At 37.4% G+C, this 16,984-nt stretch overlaps 1 protein-coding gene across 1 annotated transcript in view; it reads right to left on the bottom strand.

Annotated features, from left to right (window-relative positions):
• CCDC6 (coiled-coil domain containing 6) overlaps positions 1 to 16,984 on the bottom strand; it is a 49,575-nt gene that overhangs the window by 3,728 nt on the left and 28,863 nt on the right. Inside the window, exons 4-8 of the mRNA XM_038140534.1 lie at positions 13,438 to 13,541; positions 11,153 to 11,313; positions 8,471 to 8,627; positions 5,170 to 5,270; positions 1,326 to 1,450 (exon numbers count right to left, since the gene is read on the bottom strand). Coding sequence (XP_037996462.1) covers positions 1,326 to 1,450; positions 5,170 to 5,270; positions 8,471 to 8,627; positions 11,153 to 11,313; positions 13,438 to 13,541 — 648 coding nt within the window. The remainder of the gene's footprint in view (positions 1 to 1,325; positions 1,451 to 5,169; positions 5,271 to 8,470; positions 8,628 to 11,152; positions 11,314 to 13,437; positions 13,542 to 16,984) is intronic.

The raw sequence follows: 16,984 nt of genomic DNA, 5'->3' as shown, positions 1-16,984 counted from the left end.
TTTTTCTGCACAACTATGTACAATAAACTTATATGTAAAACCCAAGAGATTCTTGAAAACTGACTGATGCCTCTGAAACACTTAATATCATTTATTGCATTTGCACACATATAATAAGGGGACCTGGTATCAGTATTGAGACAAAGCCAGGAGCTGCTTGTCAACACCTTTCTCTGAACAATTAGTATTTTGTCCTCAAGATGATCTTTTTCACAGTGACTCAATTCATTTAGAGTTTCAGAAAATATAGTATTTCACAGAGACTGAACAGAGCAAGTTCCTTGATAAACTCATTTAAAAAGTTAGTTTCCATGTTTTCCAGAAGCATAAAGATCTTCCTGCGACTAAGGAAGAGTCCCCTTCTTCATGTGACACACAGCCATGGGCTGAGCCCCAACCAGAATTCTACTTTCCTGCTGAGCTCCAGCTTCCTTCCTGTTCTACCTACCATTGCAGTGTTCCCACCCACCTTAGCTCAGAGAAATTGTAACAATTACCTCTGCACACCCACCTAAACCAGAAGCAGCCATATTTTAGCATTAAACTAAAAATTATATTAAAATATGTTTTTACATCTGAGAATGATAAGTATAAGCAAAAACCTTGATGAATATTTACATACTACCATACCCGCTGAGAAAAATCAAAATGGTCTTGATACAACAACCAGAAGGTATTTTGCCATATGGTTAATATTCAGGCTTTGTTTGCTCATTAAACTCCACAAATATTTAGAAGAAACACAACGAAGCGGAAATGCATCAAACATCGCAGGTAAAAAGGAAATAAATGCAGTTGAAAGATATGAGAAATTGCCCTAACAAATGTTTATATTAACTTTCTTCTTTGCCAATGACAATAGAAAATAAGAGTTAACTGCCTGTTACAGTGACATGATGGTAGCATTGTGTGTCATCCTGAAGAAAACCTGAGCTTGAAGCAACCTCAGATGACTCATCCATCAGATGGTGGAGACTAGGAGAAAAATGAAAGCAATGTTTTTACTTCCTGGGATAGGCTTAGTAGCTTAGAACATCACTTTTCACACCCTGCCTGCTGATCCATAAGATGATACCTATTACTGTCCTTAAGATGATAATACATCCTATTCTTTTGCAGAAAACAAGGTTCTCCAAAAAGAATCAGTTTCTGAGGGGTGAAGAGGAAAATCAGGGTTGAAGAAAGCAGCAATAGGTGTCTTGGAGTAAGGAGACAAAAACAAACATTTACAAAAATGTTTGGTAAAAAAGCTTAAGGACAACCAATCATAACTTCCAAAAACCAAACTATATTGGTAATAAGTATTTACTAATTTAAATACTTACTGTAATACCATGGGATGGTCCCATATGTTGCACATGAAGGCCTGGGGAATTGTAGTAAGACATTCCAGCTCTAGTCAGTGAAGTTGGTGGTGTGAAACCAACTGTGTGACTTGCATATGACAGACCTAAAATTGTTAAAACAAGGTAACATCAATATTCTTGCTTGATATTAAATACTAAAGAGAGAGGTTTTTTTTTTTTTAAATTTTTGGTTCTGAATCAATGATGGCCTAAAAACCAGTAAGTGTTACAGATTAGCCATCTAGAAAATACTAATTGTACTGAGAATTGTGATGTAAATTTATTTTCTTTTCCTGCAGCATACTACCATATGTTTTAAACATACATTATACCATGTTAAACATAACTTTTCACTCAAGATAAATGGTGTAAGACTCCCATAGTAGCTTAGTTCTAGTCCATAAGTATTTCCATTTCTCCACGGAGGAAATGGCTCCCTGAACTACATACAGGCTGAAGAAGCAGAGAAGTTGTGCCTGGAGAAGCCATCTAGCACTGGGTCACAATGAGGTTCCACAAAAAACCTGTGTGTAGGTGGCTTCTCAAGGCACACCAGATCTGCACTGAGGATTCCTTCTCTTTTGCCTCAGCATTTTAAAGACCTTTGGGACTGGGAAATTAAAACATGTTGGGAAATGTTACTAGCTGGACTAGGCTAGCAGCTAACATTTAAAATTGCAACTTGTTTTATCTACATTAAGGACAGCCCAACATCCAAAATTGCAAATATCTAATTCTTTCATCCAAATATTTCATTTTTGTAAGAACTCAATTATAAAAATGCAGAGTTCCTGTATAGGTCTATTTAACCAAGGAAAACAGAAACAACAACTGCCAAATGCTTCACACCTAAAGTTCACACCTAAAGCATTCTGAACAGCTTGAGTTTCTCAAAAGAGCACATTTTCCAAAACCTTTTGCTCCTTTCTGCTTTCTGACAAAAACATCGTAAGGAAGGACACAGGACTTTTCTCAGCTGTTTACACTTAGATTCAAGCAACTGCTTTGGAGAATAATGACCAAAAAAACATTTCTGAAGGCCTACTAAACTTTCATAACACCACACTGGATTGAACAGTTTTCACACTTCAACACTAAACCAATAGAGAACAATGTCCCTGCAGCAACACCCAGCACCATGCACTTGTGCTTCTGACTACAAGAGATGAGACAAGATCTGGACCAGAACACAGAACAAGCCTCAGATCACTAATGAAGTCATATAAACAAAAACTGCCTGTGCTTCCTTCAATTCTGTTTGATTCTCTTACATTGTCAATGTATGTCAGGTGCAAATTACAAGTTACTCCCATGGAATCCCTGCCACTACAGAGTAACAACAAAATTAATCTGCCTTTTGACTACACTATCTAATTATCTGTAGAGGTCATGTGTTATATTTAAGTGCTTTTGTAAGCAACAAGGATAGAAAGAAATCAATGTTCAGAGAGGTGACAAGGCAGCCAGTCAGAATTAAGAGCCTGGAAATAACAGGCAAAACTGAGCCACCTTTGTAACGTGGCAATTTTGAATTGCTTTGGAATAATCCAGCTCCACAAGCTTGATAAATGCAAGTCTACATGGCAGCCAAAGAAACAAAACCAGAGCAGTGTATATACATTCAGGACAGTTCATCTCTGCAGCCCCACACATCTATCTAGCAGCAAAGCACAAAACAGTAGCTACACTGAAGACTTACTGGTAATTAGAACAACTAATCCCCAGCTGCCTAGGAGCAGCAGTAATTACACTATCTCTAAAGTTCTAGATGATTTCTAGCACAGATCACCGTACCAGAAATCTCAGCAGTATCTCAGCTTCAAAGAGTCTTCAAAAGTAGTACCCCAAGCCATGCAGGCACAAAGACTCTGGGATTCAGAAGCCAGTATCTGATCCACTCAATCAGCTATCCACATGAAATTACAGCATTTCTAACGGGTTACAAATTCTGCTACCACATATTCAAGGCACATCATTTCCCAAATGAAATATGCCAAATCATACAAATACTTGATGCAACATACAGCTGTTTTATTATTCTGTGCTGATACTTCTGGCATCATCTTACTGTACTACTTTAGATACAAAATACTCTCAAAAGCTATTTGTTTTCATCCAGTACTGCATTAATTTATCCCAGACAGCTCTACAAAATTCCCCATTGATCTCATTAGTTCTCTAACAAACTGCAGCTTCTATTTTTCTTAAGTCTGACACTTCCCAACTGCTGATATTAATTTATCAGATGAAAAGGAGATTAATGCAGCTGCCTGCACAGACAGGCTAGCCCAGAACATTTACCACACCAAAATTTCCAAACTCCTTAACTCTGTTAGAAACAGTAATTTCAGCTGTGCTTCAGAGTGTGTTTCAGCATCCTCTGTCTGTGGGATAAAATTTTCAGTCTTGTATCAACTACTGATGGGAAATCAAGTCCACAGGGAACAAGGAATGCTCTTCAGTCTCAGTGTGGGAATAAACTGACAGAGTTCTCCTGCACTGACACATCAGCACCTAAACAGGGAGCATTGCTAAGTAATGTTAGCAGGTAATCTGTCCCACACAGAGCTGTAATTACTGTGTGACTGTAGATCCAACCTGCAGCTGGACACTGTACTGTTATCAAGGCTGCACACAGAGAACCACAAACGAAGCTGTTCCTCCAGAGCAGCTGTTGGCACAACTACACTTCTGTACACCAAGTTACAGGAAAGGGGTAAGAAAATGTGTATCATTTTCTTGGTAATACACCTTGCAAAACATTGAAAGTCAAATCATTTGGCTTATTTCAGAAATGCAAAAACCTTCTGAAAACTCACAGTCACACTGCTCATCTCTTACACCATAACATGGCTTACGGCCATAGCTGCTCCTCACACATGCAACATCTGGATGAAAACTATTTATAGTCCTTTGAGAAACCACAGTCAGCCTTGAAAATTCAAGGATCTAAAGACATTTATATGTTCTAGCAGACCTGTGTAATAAAATGTCTCATTCCCATCCTGAGTCAACACAGAGCACATCTCGTCTGCCCGGCAGGTTCTAGAGGTGAATGTGGGAAAGCCAGGAGCGCACAATTCACTTCTTTAATGTGCAAGGTGTTTGTGAGCACCACGTAATACCCACTGCCAACAACTTGTAATCAATGTCCAAGTGCAATTTGAAGGGATTTTAAATTTCAGTCAATAAATGTGTTAGTAAGACAAATGCATTTCATTTGACTTAAAATATATTCAGTAATTAGAAACTCAGAAAAGGTTTGTTTGCTTCTGTTATACAAAGTATGTGAGATAGGAATTATTAATTTCACGGTCATTATTTAATAATAGAAAATAGCAGAAATACAAAAGCCATTTCTCTACTGAAGAGAAATGAAAATTTACTTTTTTCCCAACATATTCAAGATTAAACTCCTCTAAGAAGTTTTGATCCAGAGCACAATATCAATCTCATTACTAGTTCTTCACCAGACTCTAGAAATCCATTTGATTTATGTGTCCTGTTGCGCAGCTTGTGTGGGAAGGGAGGGGGAATAAAAAGACAGCAAGAGAGAAAAAAAGAGCAAAAAAGAAATAAAGTTTAAGTGATAGCTACTTAACTGATCTTCAATATCTGTCCACAGATCTGAAATACAGAATATTTGGTCACCATCCAAGAACATGCTGCACTAGAAGACACCTAAGGCAAAACTATTCTTGCATTTACGATGCAGGATTTTTTGTCCAAACTAGCTTTGAAAGGCTACTGACCTAAATATATTAATAGGGCACGTTACTATGTGATGCATACAATAATTTTAGAAACTGGGTTAAATATTTACCAGGTGATATAGGTCTGCTAGAACTTGGTGAGGGTGTATAAGGGATAGGACTGGACACAGTGCGAGGTCTTAATCCTTGTGCAGACATCTCATTAAAATATCTAACAAAAAAAGGCAAAGAATAATTAGATCAAACCTTTTAAAATGTGCCATGTTTTAAATGTTTCACTGTGATTTTTTCAATTCCCATAAGAAGCACATTAGGAAGTCATGACAGGAACTCTTGCCATTGCTGACACTGGCTTAACTTTCCATGGAAACAGCTGGACTTCTCTTAGGCATTTCCAGTTAAAACCATATAAGTTGTATATGATTAAATAGTATGTATTAAGGTCAGAGATGTAAACCATGTCATCATGGTTTACATGAATCTGACCCATTCTACATTCTTGCACTTCACACATCATTTCTACATTGAACTCAAAAGCTTGGTTGGCTGGAGTGTATCTTCCAGAAAGGCATTCAGCACTAATCTGAAATCATGAAAAAGGGTGAAGAAATCATTAAAGTACTAATAATTTATTCCAACAGCTGATCAGCCATAGCATTAAAAACATGTCCTGTTTCCTACTTGAATCCCTCTGGTCCCAACATTCAAACATTTGCTCATCCCATCTTTTGCCACTGGAAGAGAGAGGCACTTTCAACCCAGGACCACCTCACTAAAAGTACTTCCAGGCTGTGTTGCAAGACACATCCCATACTTCATTATGATAAACTGAACAGATCAGAAGCTGAGGCAAGGCATTTTTCCCCACCTGTAATAATTCTAGTGATACTTATTTGTCCTTCATTCACTGACTACAGTGAAGCTTCTTCACAGATGTCAAGTGCTATATAAAAGAATAAAAATAACACCAATTGGTCCTTCTTGTCACTCACTGGTTTGGTTTTTTTTCTTTTAATTCAGGAGATTTTGTGGGTTTTTTCACAGCACTAGGCTGGCAGTATCAGGCTGAGTTGCTTAGGCACTCTCCACTTGGATTTTTCAGTCACTCTCTAGATTAGATGCTCCCCTGCTCACCTTCTCCAGGTGGATGCAAATTGGTGCACATGGGTTTATATTATTAGATTCAGCTGTGTTTCTTTACTGGACACAGCAGAGCAGCAGGCCAAATTTGCTACCTAGCAGCACTTTGACTTAATTGTCTCCTCTTCTACCAGTGTGTTCCCAGGAATTCTTAGTAGCTGCATTTATTTCCCCATCATAATAAATGACCAGTAACATGGAACAGCATTAAAATTACTCCTATTTGATGGAACTCACAATGACTACTTTGAGGTCTGTCCACAGACTACTTGAAATATATTTTGGTACTGCATCTTGCTGGTTTTTAACCAGGATATTCAGAGTTAACAAGCCACATGCCCTAGCACAGGCAGTACATTGTAGTGATACCAAAGTTGGTTTGAGTTTGGGAAGACCAGGTAATAAAAGTAGCTGCAGTAGAGAACAACAGAAACCTAACAAACTAATAAATTAGAGTTTAATTAAATATACGAGTTTTTAAAAGAGCTACCAGTGGCAAGGTTAGTGAAACTGAACTAAGCTACCTCTGCAACACACAGTAGGCTCCAATGCAGACCAGTGTGGGAGTTCCAGCAAGGCAGCATCTCTAATTTAATCCCCCCCTTGCATTCTACACAAATAGAGCTTCCTCGAAGTCATCCCACTCCCTGCCTCAGGTGATGTGGAACAGCAGCACCCCATTAGCATGTGTCCTGGTTTCAGGTATTACCCTGCTACTCCAAAGAATAGGATGGAGGATTAGGACAAAGCTATTGCTGGTCTGGAGAAAGAGGCTTTGGGAGAGCTGTGTCCTTTACATTCAGGAAAGGATCTTCACCTACCCTCAGCTGCAAGCAATAATTATCATCAGTAACAGAATGCAACTGAAAGAGATGGATAGCTCATCCATCACCACCATCATTTTTAGGAAGATGTAAACTGACAAATAATTACATTTTAAAATCATGATTGCACATAGTTCCACAAGTATTCTGTCTTCTCAGGCTAACTACTAATGCCTGCTTTGTCCCTCACTTTGCTTTCTATTACTTACACTGCAAATACTAGATTTGGAGTGATTCTGTCTTTGTAGTACCAAAAAAAAATCAAACATGACAATTTCTCAAAAGTACAGAACAGTTAATCAAATTGTCCTGCATTTTCCTGGTTACCACTACTTACAAGTGGGCAATAAAATATTATTAGGACACTCTACAATTTGGATTAATACTGGTAATTCTCATAGACTTAGATTTTGATTGTACTTCCATTACACTGTAAATAGTGGAAGAAAAGGTAAGCCTAGTAAGAAAAAATTCCAACTCAGAATCCCCTATTTCTAACAATTTAATTTATATAGCATTTGCTACATCTTAATACCAGATGCTAATGCAATACAGGTCAAGTTGCCTTGGTGTTTCATTAGCATGAACACACTACTTTGAGGGTACTCCTATTTTAAGGGTACTCCTTACCACAAAATATCTGGTACTTTGTTTTCTAGTAAATTACATCTTGTAACAAATATATTAAGGACCCAAGAGGAAACAGAAATCTCCCAGTGTCAGAAAAAATACACAGCAGAGAGTAACTTCTTTTTTTATTCTAAAGGACTACCATAAATCCAAAATAATATACAACAATACAACCAAATAATGAGCATTTGATAAGAACGAAGAATGTTTTATTCAAAATGTACTTAAAATCCTCTTTCAAGATAGAACACTGTCACATTTCTATGACATGAGGAAACACTAAAAGGCAAGATACAAACCATGAAAGATTCAAGATTATCTGTAAGGTCAGGGCAAGCAAAGCAGCTTGCAATAGAAAAAAAAAAAATCAAGGATGTTATGGTTTGTACATCAAGGACAGCCCAACAGTTCTGGTATCCCTTTGTATTTGGCTGAACATATTTTACTTTCTACAAAGGACAAATCAGGCTCAAGTAAAGATGCTGTCCCTACCTCACAGAATTCCTTGCAGTTACCAAGTTGGGTGCAAAACAAGTGTTGTGATCAAATTATCCTGATTTTCAACTCCACAGCTGTATTTATTTCAATATATATTATCAAACCCCTAAGCAATCTTCAGATATAAATATTTTTTTACTCACTGTTAAAACTACTGCAAATTCTGTACAACACTGATAAAATTCCTGGACTATGCTTATTGATATACATATTAAACCCACACACAAGTTACTTCTAAAATGATTCCATAATATTTAAAAAGTAGTATAAATACTGATAAATAACTCCAACACACCGGGATGGCCAAAAAAATACAAACCTTTCATCGTCCATTTCTAAGCTGGATTCACTTTCTGACAGTTGTCTGCAGAGAGCTTCCCTACGTTCCATTTCCCTCTGTAATTTTCTTTGAAGTCTCAAGTTTTCTTCTCTCATATGTCGCTCCTCTTCTAAGTATTGTGCCATCTTCTCTGAATCTGAAATTCATTGTTTTGTCAAAAGTTGATTAAAATCAATTTCTCAGGCAGCCAAGTATGTTGTCCCCAATTTTACTCCAACACTTCAAGATGAAGGTGTAGAAAATGCTCAGGATAGATCACTGAAAATTTTTGACCTCTAAATCATTAGTTCAAAGCCTAATTCAGAATAGTAACTACTAAAATAAACTATTGTTTGGCATCAAGTTTTAAAATAAAATATAAGAAAAATAAAACTCACTACCACAACCCAAAAGTATTTTTTAAAACAAATTTGAAAATAAAGAAAAATTTTATTAAGAAAACATTACTAAAACCATTAAGAAAAAATACTGATTCCTGCTCCATTAAAATAATGCTATTTCACACTTACCAAGATTTTCCTGCAACACACTGAAGAAATTATTTTAAAGGTATATTTTTATTTTGAAGGAGGAAGTACAACACAAGTTCTGAAACTCCAAACTCAAACTTGTATTAAAATTGCTAACATATATATTCTGCAGCACACTTTCAATTACACATCTTATCACAGAAACTGTCCAACAGAACATGTGCCAATATTAAAATACTAATATTAAAATTGTATTCAATTTCAATGTTAAAAGCCAACAAGAGGTCTTCTCTACATTAAAGGGCAATTTGAGTTGTCAGTTCTAAACAAGTTCAGCAAATATCACTGAAATGGTCTGGTACCACAGATTACTTAAGGTGATAAAGTCAAATTATGAAAAGTTACAAAGCTTTGTGACAGATTACTTAAATAAAGTGGAATATGTGAAGAAGACTTATGAGACACACAATGTATTTTGTGAGATTTTGTAACATTTAAGCAAGCTTGCAGTTAAATCCCTGACATTAAGAAAACCCAAAACAATTCATCATGCTTTGTCATCACTCCTTTATGCAACAACCTTCAAGGTAAAGAATATTCCTGTTTTAGAAACCTGTTCCCAAACTATTAGCAACATGTGATTTATCTCTCTTCTGTGGAAATATCACTATTAAATGTAACAGTGTAGCTTCCTGAACAGTATTATCATACCACACCAGTTCCTAGAAGTGTTTCAGAAATAAAAAATGTAATACAAGTATCAGAATTTCATAAGTAAGATTTCATTAAGTACTTAAGAAGAATACTAGAGGTTCTCTAATGACCATGTATTTCAAACACCAATCTGAAAACTTCATTTCAGTTTCATCTTCTGCTTGCAGGCTGGCACATCCACCATTCCTACCAGCTCTGCTATTCGTGCTGCAGTTCTGTTTAACCTGTTCACAAAGGGAGTGAGTCCTTTTAAACCAAGCTCTTATTTTCAATGTAAATTTGACATTAATGCTTTCAATTTTTTACTCTAAATCACAGTAGTTCAAAAAGAAACCACTTAAAAAATAGAGGATACTTGAAATGAAACTAATTAGGCTGGATTTGCACAAAGAGTACTTTTAATCTAAGGCTCTGAACTTCAGTCAGTGAAGGCTGGAGCACAGAATTTGCTAGTACAAAGATTAGCTGTCCTTATCTTCTTTTAACAGCCATAAATTATTAATGCCACAAACTTGTGCACAAGGTCTCTGCAAAAGAGCACTCTTGATCCATCACCTCTGTCTTGAAGGAAGGCTGCTGCCTTTAGCAAGCTCCTTCTCTAAATGGAGGCTGCAATATTCCAGCTAGCCTGGCTGGCCAGAGGGGGCTGATCTGACTGTTGTGCATTTGCCCAGATTTTTCTGGCCATGTGCTGAGGTCTCTCCCCACTCACCAACTGCACTGCAACGCTACTGACTCAGAAGCAGGCACAACTGCTGACTCTCAGACAGCAATTTCACATGCAGCAGCAAGGAATGAAGGACTGGCACTGCAAAGTCCAAGGGAAGGTGCCAGCAGCCTCCTGGCAGCTGAGCCCATGTGCTCAGTGCTCAGTCCCTTCCTGGGCAGGCAGGGCAAAATGCAGGTCCCACTGTTGGGCAACGGGCCCCAGCCCTGCACAACAGGAACGTGTTTATGGAACAGCTCTTTATGCTTCAGAGCCATCTTACATAGGAAAGGACACAGCAAATTAATGCTGCTATACTGTGCAGCAGCTGCCTCAGGTTGCCACAATCATTAACAAGTGAAATTCTTACATACAGCTGACCTTTATTTCACTAGCTGTTAGTTCTTCTGAGTAATTCTTAATCTGCAACACAACTCCTAGAAAATAGGCCATAAATATGTTTTGAAAAATTGGTATGTTGAAATACTGCTAAGTTTCTGGAAAAAAAAGATAGATACATCTTCTTCTGGCATAAAATAGACAAGGATAATTTTTTGATTCTTTAAGACATCCTTTTAGTAAAGCTAAAGAACCCTCTAAACTACACTATAAATACATCAGCAAGCAATAACACTGCAATTATAAAAATGTCATAATCCGAACCTGCCCCATTTCTTTCCACTTCTACCTTCAATTCAAACTCAAGAAACTACATATAAAAATCTTACAATGCAAAAACTTCAGAAGATTTGAAACAAGTTGTTTACTCACGCTGTAACTGTGCAGCTCTCAGTTGTTTCTTTAACCTCTCCACTTCATTCTTTAAAAACCTGATATGTCTCATCATATTTTCTGGAGAGTCTATCTCCATTGATATGTCTCTGGGTGATGGTGGAGCAGATACTGGCTGGTCTAATTTCTCCTGCAAAATTCTGTATGAAAAAGAGTGCAAACTTCACCTTCCATTCTAATGAAAACCTCTTATATCCCCTAGAAAGCCACTGCAAGGATTCTGAAAGGTATGTAGAGTTTATTTTAACTACTGTTTGAGGGGAGGTAAACTGAAGAGGAGTTATAATGTTTAGTTTTTAACTCAAAATAAAAAAGGTAAAATTTGTTGTCCTAGTACAGAAGATTTTCTAACATATTCAGACATTGACACTCCAAAATATTACAACATATAGTTCAGGAAAAACAAATTTTAGACTATAAATAGCTACCTCAGTTTTGTCCTCAAAGGCTACCTATTATACAAAATTTTGCTAAGAAAATTCACTTAATCTCTTACAAGTTTTTACATTTATGTTCTTGGAGAAAGGACACATGGTGATGATTAATGATGAATAAAGTATGTCTATCTTGAAACACAGGCTTTTCTGCCTTTCACCACTATCAAAAGAATTTCACAAACATTTTCTGAAAGACAGTAAAATAGACTCCCTTTTTTTTTTTTTCAACTTCCAAACAGAAAGGTATTAAAGTGTTCCATATAATCAAGGTTTCAAACACTCCAAATAAATTAGGGTAAATTCAGGAGTAATGAACTTCTGATATGAAATAATCACATGGTAGATATTAAAGGTTCTAAATGATGATTTTTGGAGGTAACATGGGAGTATTTTCCATCCCGAAAGCATGAAACTTTAGAAGGAACATGTTGATGGGCCAGATCCAAGCGTGCCCTGAAGAGCAGGGACAGCACCATGCAAGCACTGCCTTTTGCACAGGGCAGTATTCATGTGTACCACACAAAGTACTAAAGCAGGGGCTGACTCCAGCACAGCTCCTCACAGGCAGGGGCACGGTCTGAGATAAATCACACCAGAAATGGTTTGCCTTAAAGAAGCCTTCAAATCTAAGATATGCAAAAATCCTACCAAAGGCTCATCCTGCTATGGATTTACCACTGCTGAACGTCATATGGAGCTCTTCAGAGCACCTTCCACACAGCAGGGCTCTCTAAAATAAAACTACAAAACCTGCAGTTCACTCAGGCTCAGGTGTTTTCTGAGGCCCCAGCCAAGATTCAGAGGGTCACATTAACATAACAATATACACATAAAAATATCAGGTATTGATAATAATTATTCTCTCCTATTTCCTCCTCAAACTGAGTTCTTGTTATTATAACATTTAAGAGATGGTTGCTTTCATACGTATTTTAAATTTTAGTTGTTCCAACAATACAAAGAGTCACTGTCTTAATTTCTACTAAAGAAGCATTGGGAAGTCTCAATGGAATGAGTGCACACCACTGAGAAAAAGCTCAAGATTTCTTTAAGCAGGCAGGGAAAAAACAAGAGCTTCTCATATAAAAAACACAGTAAAATACCAGGAATTTAAAGCTGACCACAAACCAGAAGCTTTAAAACGAGGCTATCAGCAGTTGAAAAAATTCAATAAATTCCTTCAAGCTTTCCCAAGTAATTTCTTATACTAGCTAGTTTTATCTACTTTAAGCAATCCATGATGCAGCATCATGCTAACAAGGAACTTTACAACTGCTTCACATTCCAGGTTTTCACAGATTATACAACTCTTGTGGGACAGAGATGAACATATTTAATCCAGAACACGATGTATTAAAAAACTGTTGTATTTGCTGGGAATGCCCCGACAAAGGCAGCAAAGGATGCATCTGACTCCATGTTCTCAGAAGGCTAATTTATTACTTTATAATACCACATTATATTAAAGAATACAGAAAGAATACTAAAGAATTCAGAAAGAATACTTACTGAATGCTAAAAGATAATAATAAAAACTTGTGACTCTTTCCAGAGTCCCGACACAGCTTGGCCCTGATTGGTTAAAGAGTCAAAACAACTCCCAGCAGAATGCAATGAAACAATCACCTGTTGGTAAACAATCCCCAAACACATTCCACACGTGAGCACAACACAGGAGAAACAAATGAGATAAGAATTGTTTTCCTTTTTCTCTGAGGCCTCTCAGCTTCCCAGGAGAAAAATCCTGGGCGAAGGGATTTTTTCAGAGAATGTGAATGCCACAAAAAACCTCTCCCACAGTAATGAGTGCACTGTAACAAGACAAACCGTTTTTCTGCTTCAAGCTTATCCATCCTCTTCCAGAGACGATTCACTAGTGCTTCTTGCTCCTGTTCCAAAGTGTTCTCAAGGTCAATCTTCTCACGTCTTAGCTGCAGAGGAAAAGCAATTCATGAAAATGATGGGCATGGATTTTTTTCAAGGAACTGTCACTGAAAGCTCCAACACCATTTTACATAATGCTTCACAGGAGCAAGGAGAAGGGGAAAAGATACAATTCAGGTACAATGTGCTGGAAAAATCAAGAGATTCAGTAGTTGCACAGTTGTCATCTCCTTAACACAAGTTCTTCTCAGAGGACATGTCCCTGGCCAATAAGCAGGAGCATGAACCCTGGATATTCAGGCATTGATGACATATCAAACCTATTTGAAGACATCTCCTATTCCATGAATCTATGAAATTCAAACTGAATTTACTGTCCTCTACAGGAGTGTTTATTCTTTTGAAAAGTTTTAGATGTTTTTAATGGAAGAACCACAGTTAAGTAATCCAGAAATAGAAGAAAAGCCCTGTTTGCCTTCTGTGCCTAGTGTTAGGTAAAGGAGATAACAACAATAGTAAAGAAAAAGTTACATGAACTGCCTTAAGTGTTATGTATTAATCCTTACTAGCAAAACAAATTCAATTCTATCTTAGCAAAGGCTTTATAAAATTAAAAGCTTAACTTGACATTAATCACGTTCACTTACTGTGTGAACAAGCATTCTTGATTCTACTACAAGTTAATAAAACATATAATGCAGAACCTTCTACTCTAAAGTTAATAAAAGAAGATATAATGCAGACCCACACATGAGGAAACCTATTATTAGTGTTTAACTAGAAATATAATGCAAGTATTATTAAGAAGAGAATATTAAGAGGCACAGCTGATCTTACTCTGTAGCAATACAGCTGAACTCAAGAAGTTGTCAATAACAAAATATTTGAGAACAGATCAACACCTTTACAGGTGGAAAATAGCATGGAAGCATTTTTCCAAGCCAAGGTTAGTTAATACCACTTTTCTGCTGGTCAAATAATCTCATATTAGAAAATGGAAAGACTGAAAACAGAAATAAGCATTTGCCATTTATTACATCACTGGCTGAAGGGCTATGGCAGCATCTAAATCTGTAAACTATTAGTGCTAACCACTAAATTAACACTGAGAAACCCAAACAAAATATAAATTTACACACTTCAGGTCCCAGTGCAAGTTTAACGAATGTACAACTTTCTCCTTTAAAGGTTAGAGGAATTAGTTACTGTGAGCAGAAGCAGACACATGTAGATGAGTAACAGGGAACATACTTAGAAAGACTGTCTAGCAAATCTTTCCATGTTTGAGTTTCCAGATGTACATTAACAGCCCTGGGAACCTACATCTCAATAAAAGAGAAGTCAGGAGCAACGTGCTTCAGCCTCCCCATGAGGAAGAGAATTTGAATCCTGAGCAACACTTTGTTCCCCACACAGCTGAAGGAGAAGTGGTAGGAAAGCAAAGGGCTCAGCCCCAGAAGCACAGGGCACTCTGCCTCAGGGCTCCTCAGCCAGTCTGGCCAATGCCTGGAGCTGGGAATGTGCAGAGGGAAGAAACTATGGAAAATGTCCTGGCAATCTGCACACTGTACTTTACAGTAGCAAAACCCAGATCTCCACTACATTGCACAGCTAGCTAGATAATCACATGATGAAACAAAGTGTTAATGATCTCTGCAGCAATGGTTTTTACATCATTTCAATGCAGCATGGCTTAGACTCACCTACTCTCAGTCTTTTTACAACTACGTTTTGATCTATCACCAAACAAACCCACAAGAACATACAGATGAAAAGAAATCCATATTTTTTAATGGTAGGAAGAAGAGGACACTGGAATTTAAAGACAGAGTGAATTATTTATAAGCCTGGATTTGAAAAATCCAAGATTACATTTAGTATTGTAGCAACCATCACCAAGGCAGTGGAGTCCATTAATTATAAATCTGCTTGTAGGTGAGCATGCACAATGGCAAAGTCAAACCATCAGCAACAATACACAAATAAGCCTTGTGTTGTGCCCTGAAGCTGCTCTGACAAAACACCAAAGAAACCAGGTGAAACAGATCTAGAACTCCACATTTCCAGCAATATGAAAACATACTGGAAACAAAGATCTTCCTTTCCTTGTCATGAGTGTTGTGCCAGTGTCTCCCACTGTCAGGATTTTCAAGCTTGAAGGAAGAACACCTTGAATGGCACCTACAGCAGAAGCAAGTGGAGCATCCTGCTGAGAGCTGTGAATTCAAAGAATTGGGGTATTTGGCTTGGTACTCAATAGTTTCAGGTGAACTTTGAAATGTACTCCTGTCAATGACTTTCTTAGCAATGTGGTAATATTCTGAAATAAAATAAGCAGGATGGGATTATGCTCAGTAGCTCTGTCATACTAATGTCACTCTACAGGGGTTCAGAGCCACATTCCAAACAAGCATCACCTGATTTTGACCATTGAAATAAGGAAGCATTGCTTGCTTTTCAGACCTTAAACCTCCCTTCAGAGGAAAATTCCTTTTAACCTTCCTCACCACCCACCTGTGTTTCTTCTTACTCTCTCTCTCTCTCACACATGCACTTACTTTACTTCAAAATGCAGCTAAAACATCCATTTCATGTGTATTCCTGTATTACTGATTTGTCAACTGTCTTGCCAACTTATTAAAAAGCACAACTGTTCCCTCCTGAAATGGAGGTCTTCCAAATCAATCAAAGTTGAATATGTTCATCTCTGCCTATGCCTTCTCTCCCAAATTTTACTTCTCTGCTTCTCATCTTGCCCTTTGTAGCTTTAATTCTCTGCTGCTTTCCAAGAAAATCTTTCCCAAAGATTTCACCATCTCATGTTCTTCTCCTTTCAAAGCAGACACAGGAGACATAACAGCAGTTTGGCTGTTATTTCTCATCTCCTAACTGCATCAATTCTAGTTTCTCACTACACTGTACAAAACAGAAAAGCAATTAAAAATAGTAACAGTGAGAGTACACACACTTGGCCTCTGTAGGGCAATCCTGACAGCTATTTATTTCCTATCAAACCACTGAACTGGAACACAGAACATTATTGCTCATTTTAACTGAGTCATTCAGTTAATGAAATAGTCACATGCTGTAAAGTTCTTCACCATTTGCCTTCAGAGAAGAATGCTCTGCTGACTTAAAGCTGATTTAAGAAATTATTTCAGGTTACATGTGAAACCTAAGACCCAATTTCATTTTTATTAAGGAATACTGTTTTATGCAACCAGAAATCAGCTACCTCCTAATCACCCGTGGTATAAGCACTTCAGATGAAAAAAAGGAAAGGAGAAAGAACACAAAGCACAGATAATTCACCCTCTCTATTTTAGAAACAACATTTTAGTGAACATATGCTGTAATTATCTGCTCACTGATTAGTGACAGGTCTCAACGTAGCTCAAAGCATTGTTGGAGTTCTCCTTCCAAGCCCTGTTTAACAGGTGTTCTGAAGGTTGTGCTGCAGATTGTGACAATCCCTCTTCCCTAATTCTCT

The sequence above is a fragment of the Motacilla alba genome, chromosome 6 (assembly GCF_015832195.1).
Source record: "Motacilla alba alba isolate MOTALB_02 chromosome 6, Motacilla_alba_V1.0_pri, whole genome shotgun sequence".
In the NCBI taxonomy this organism is placed as follows: Eukaryota; Metazoa; Chordata; class Aves; order Passeriformes; family Motacillidae; genus Motacilla; species Motacilla alba.
This window is presented reverse-complemented; position numbering and strand designations above follow the sequence as displayed.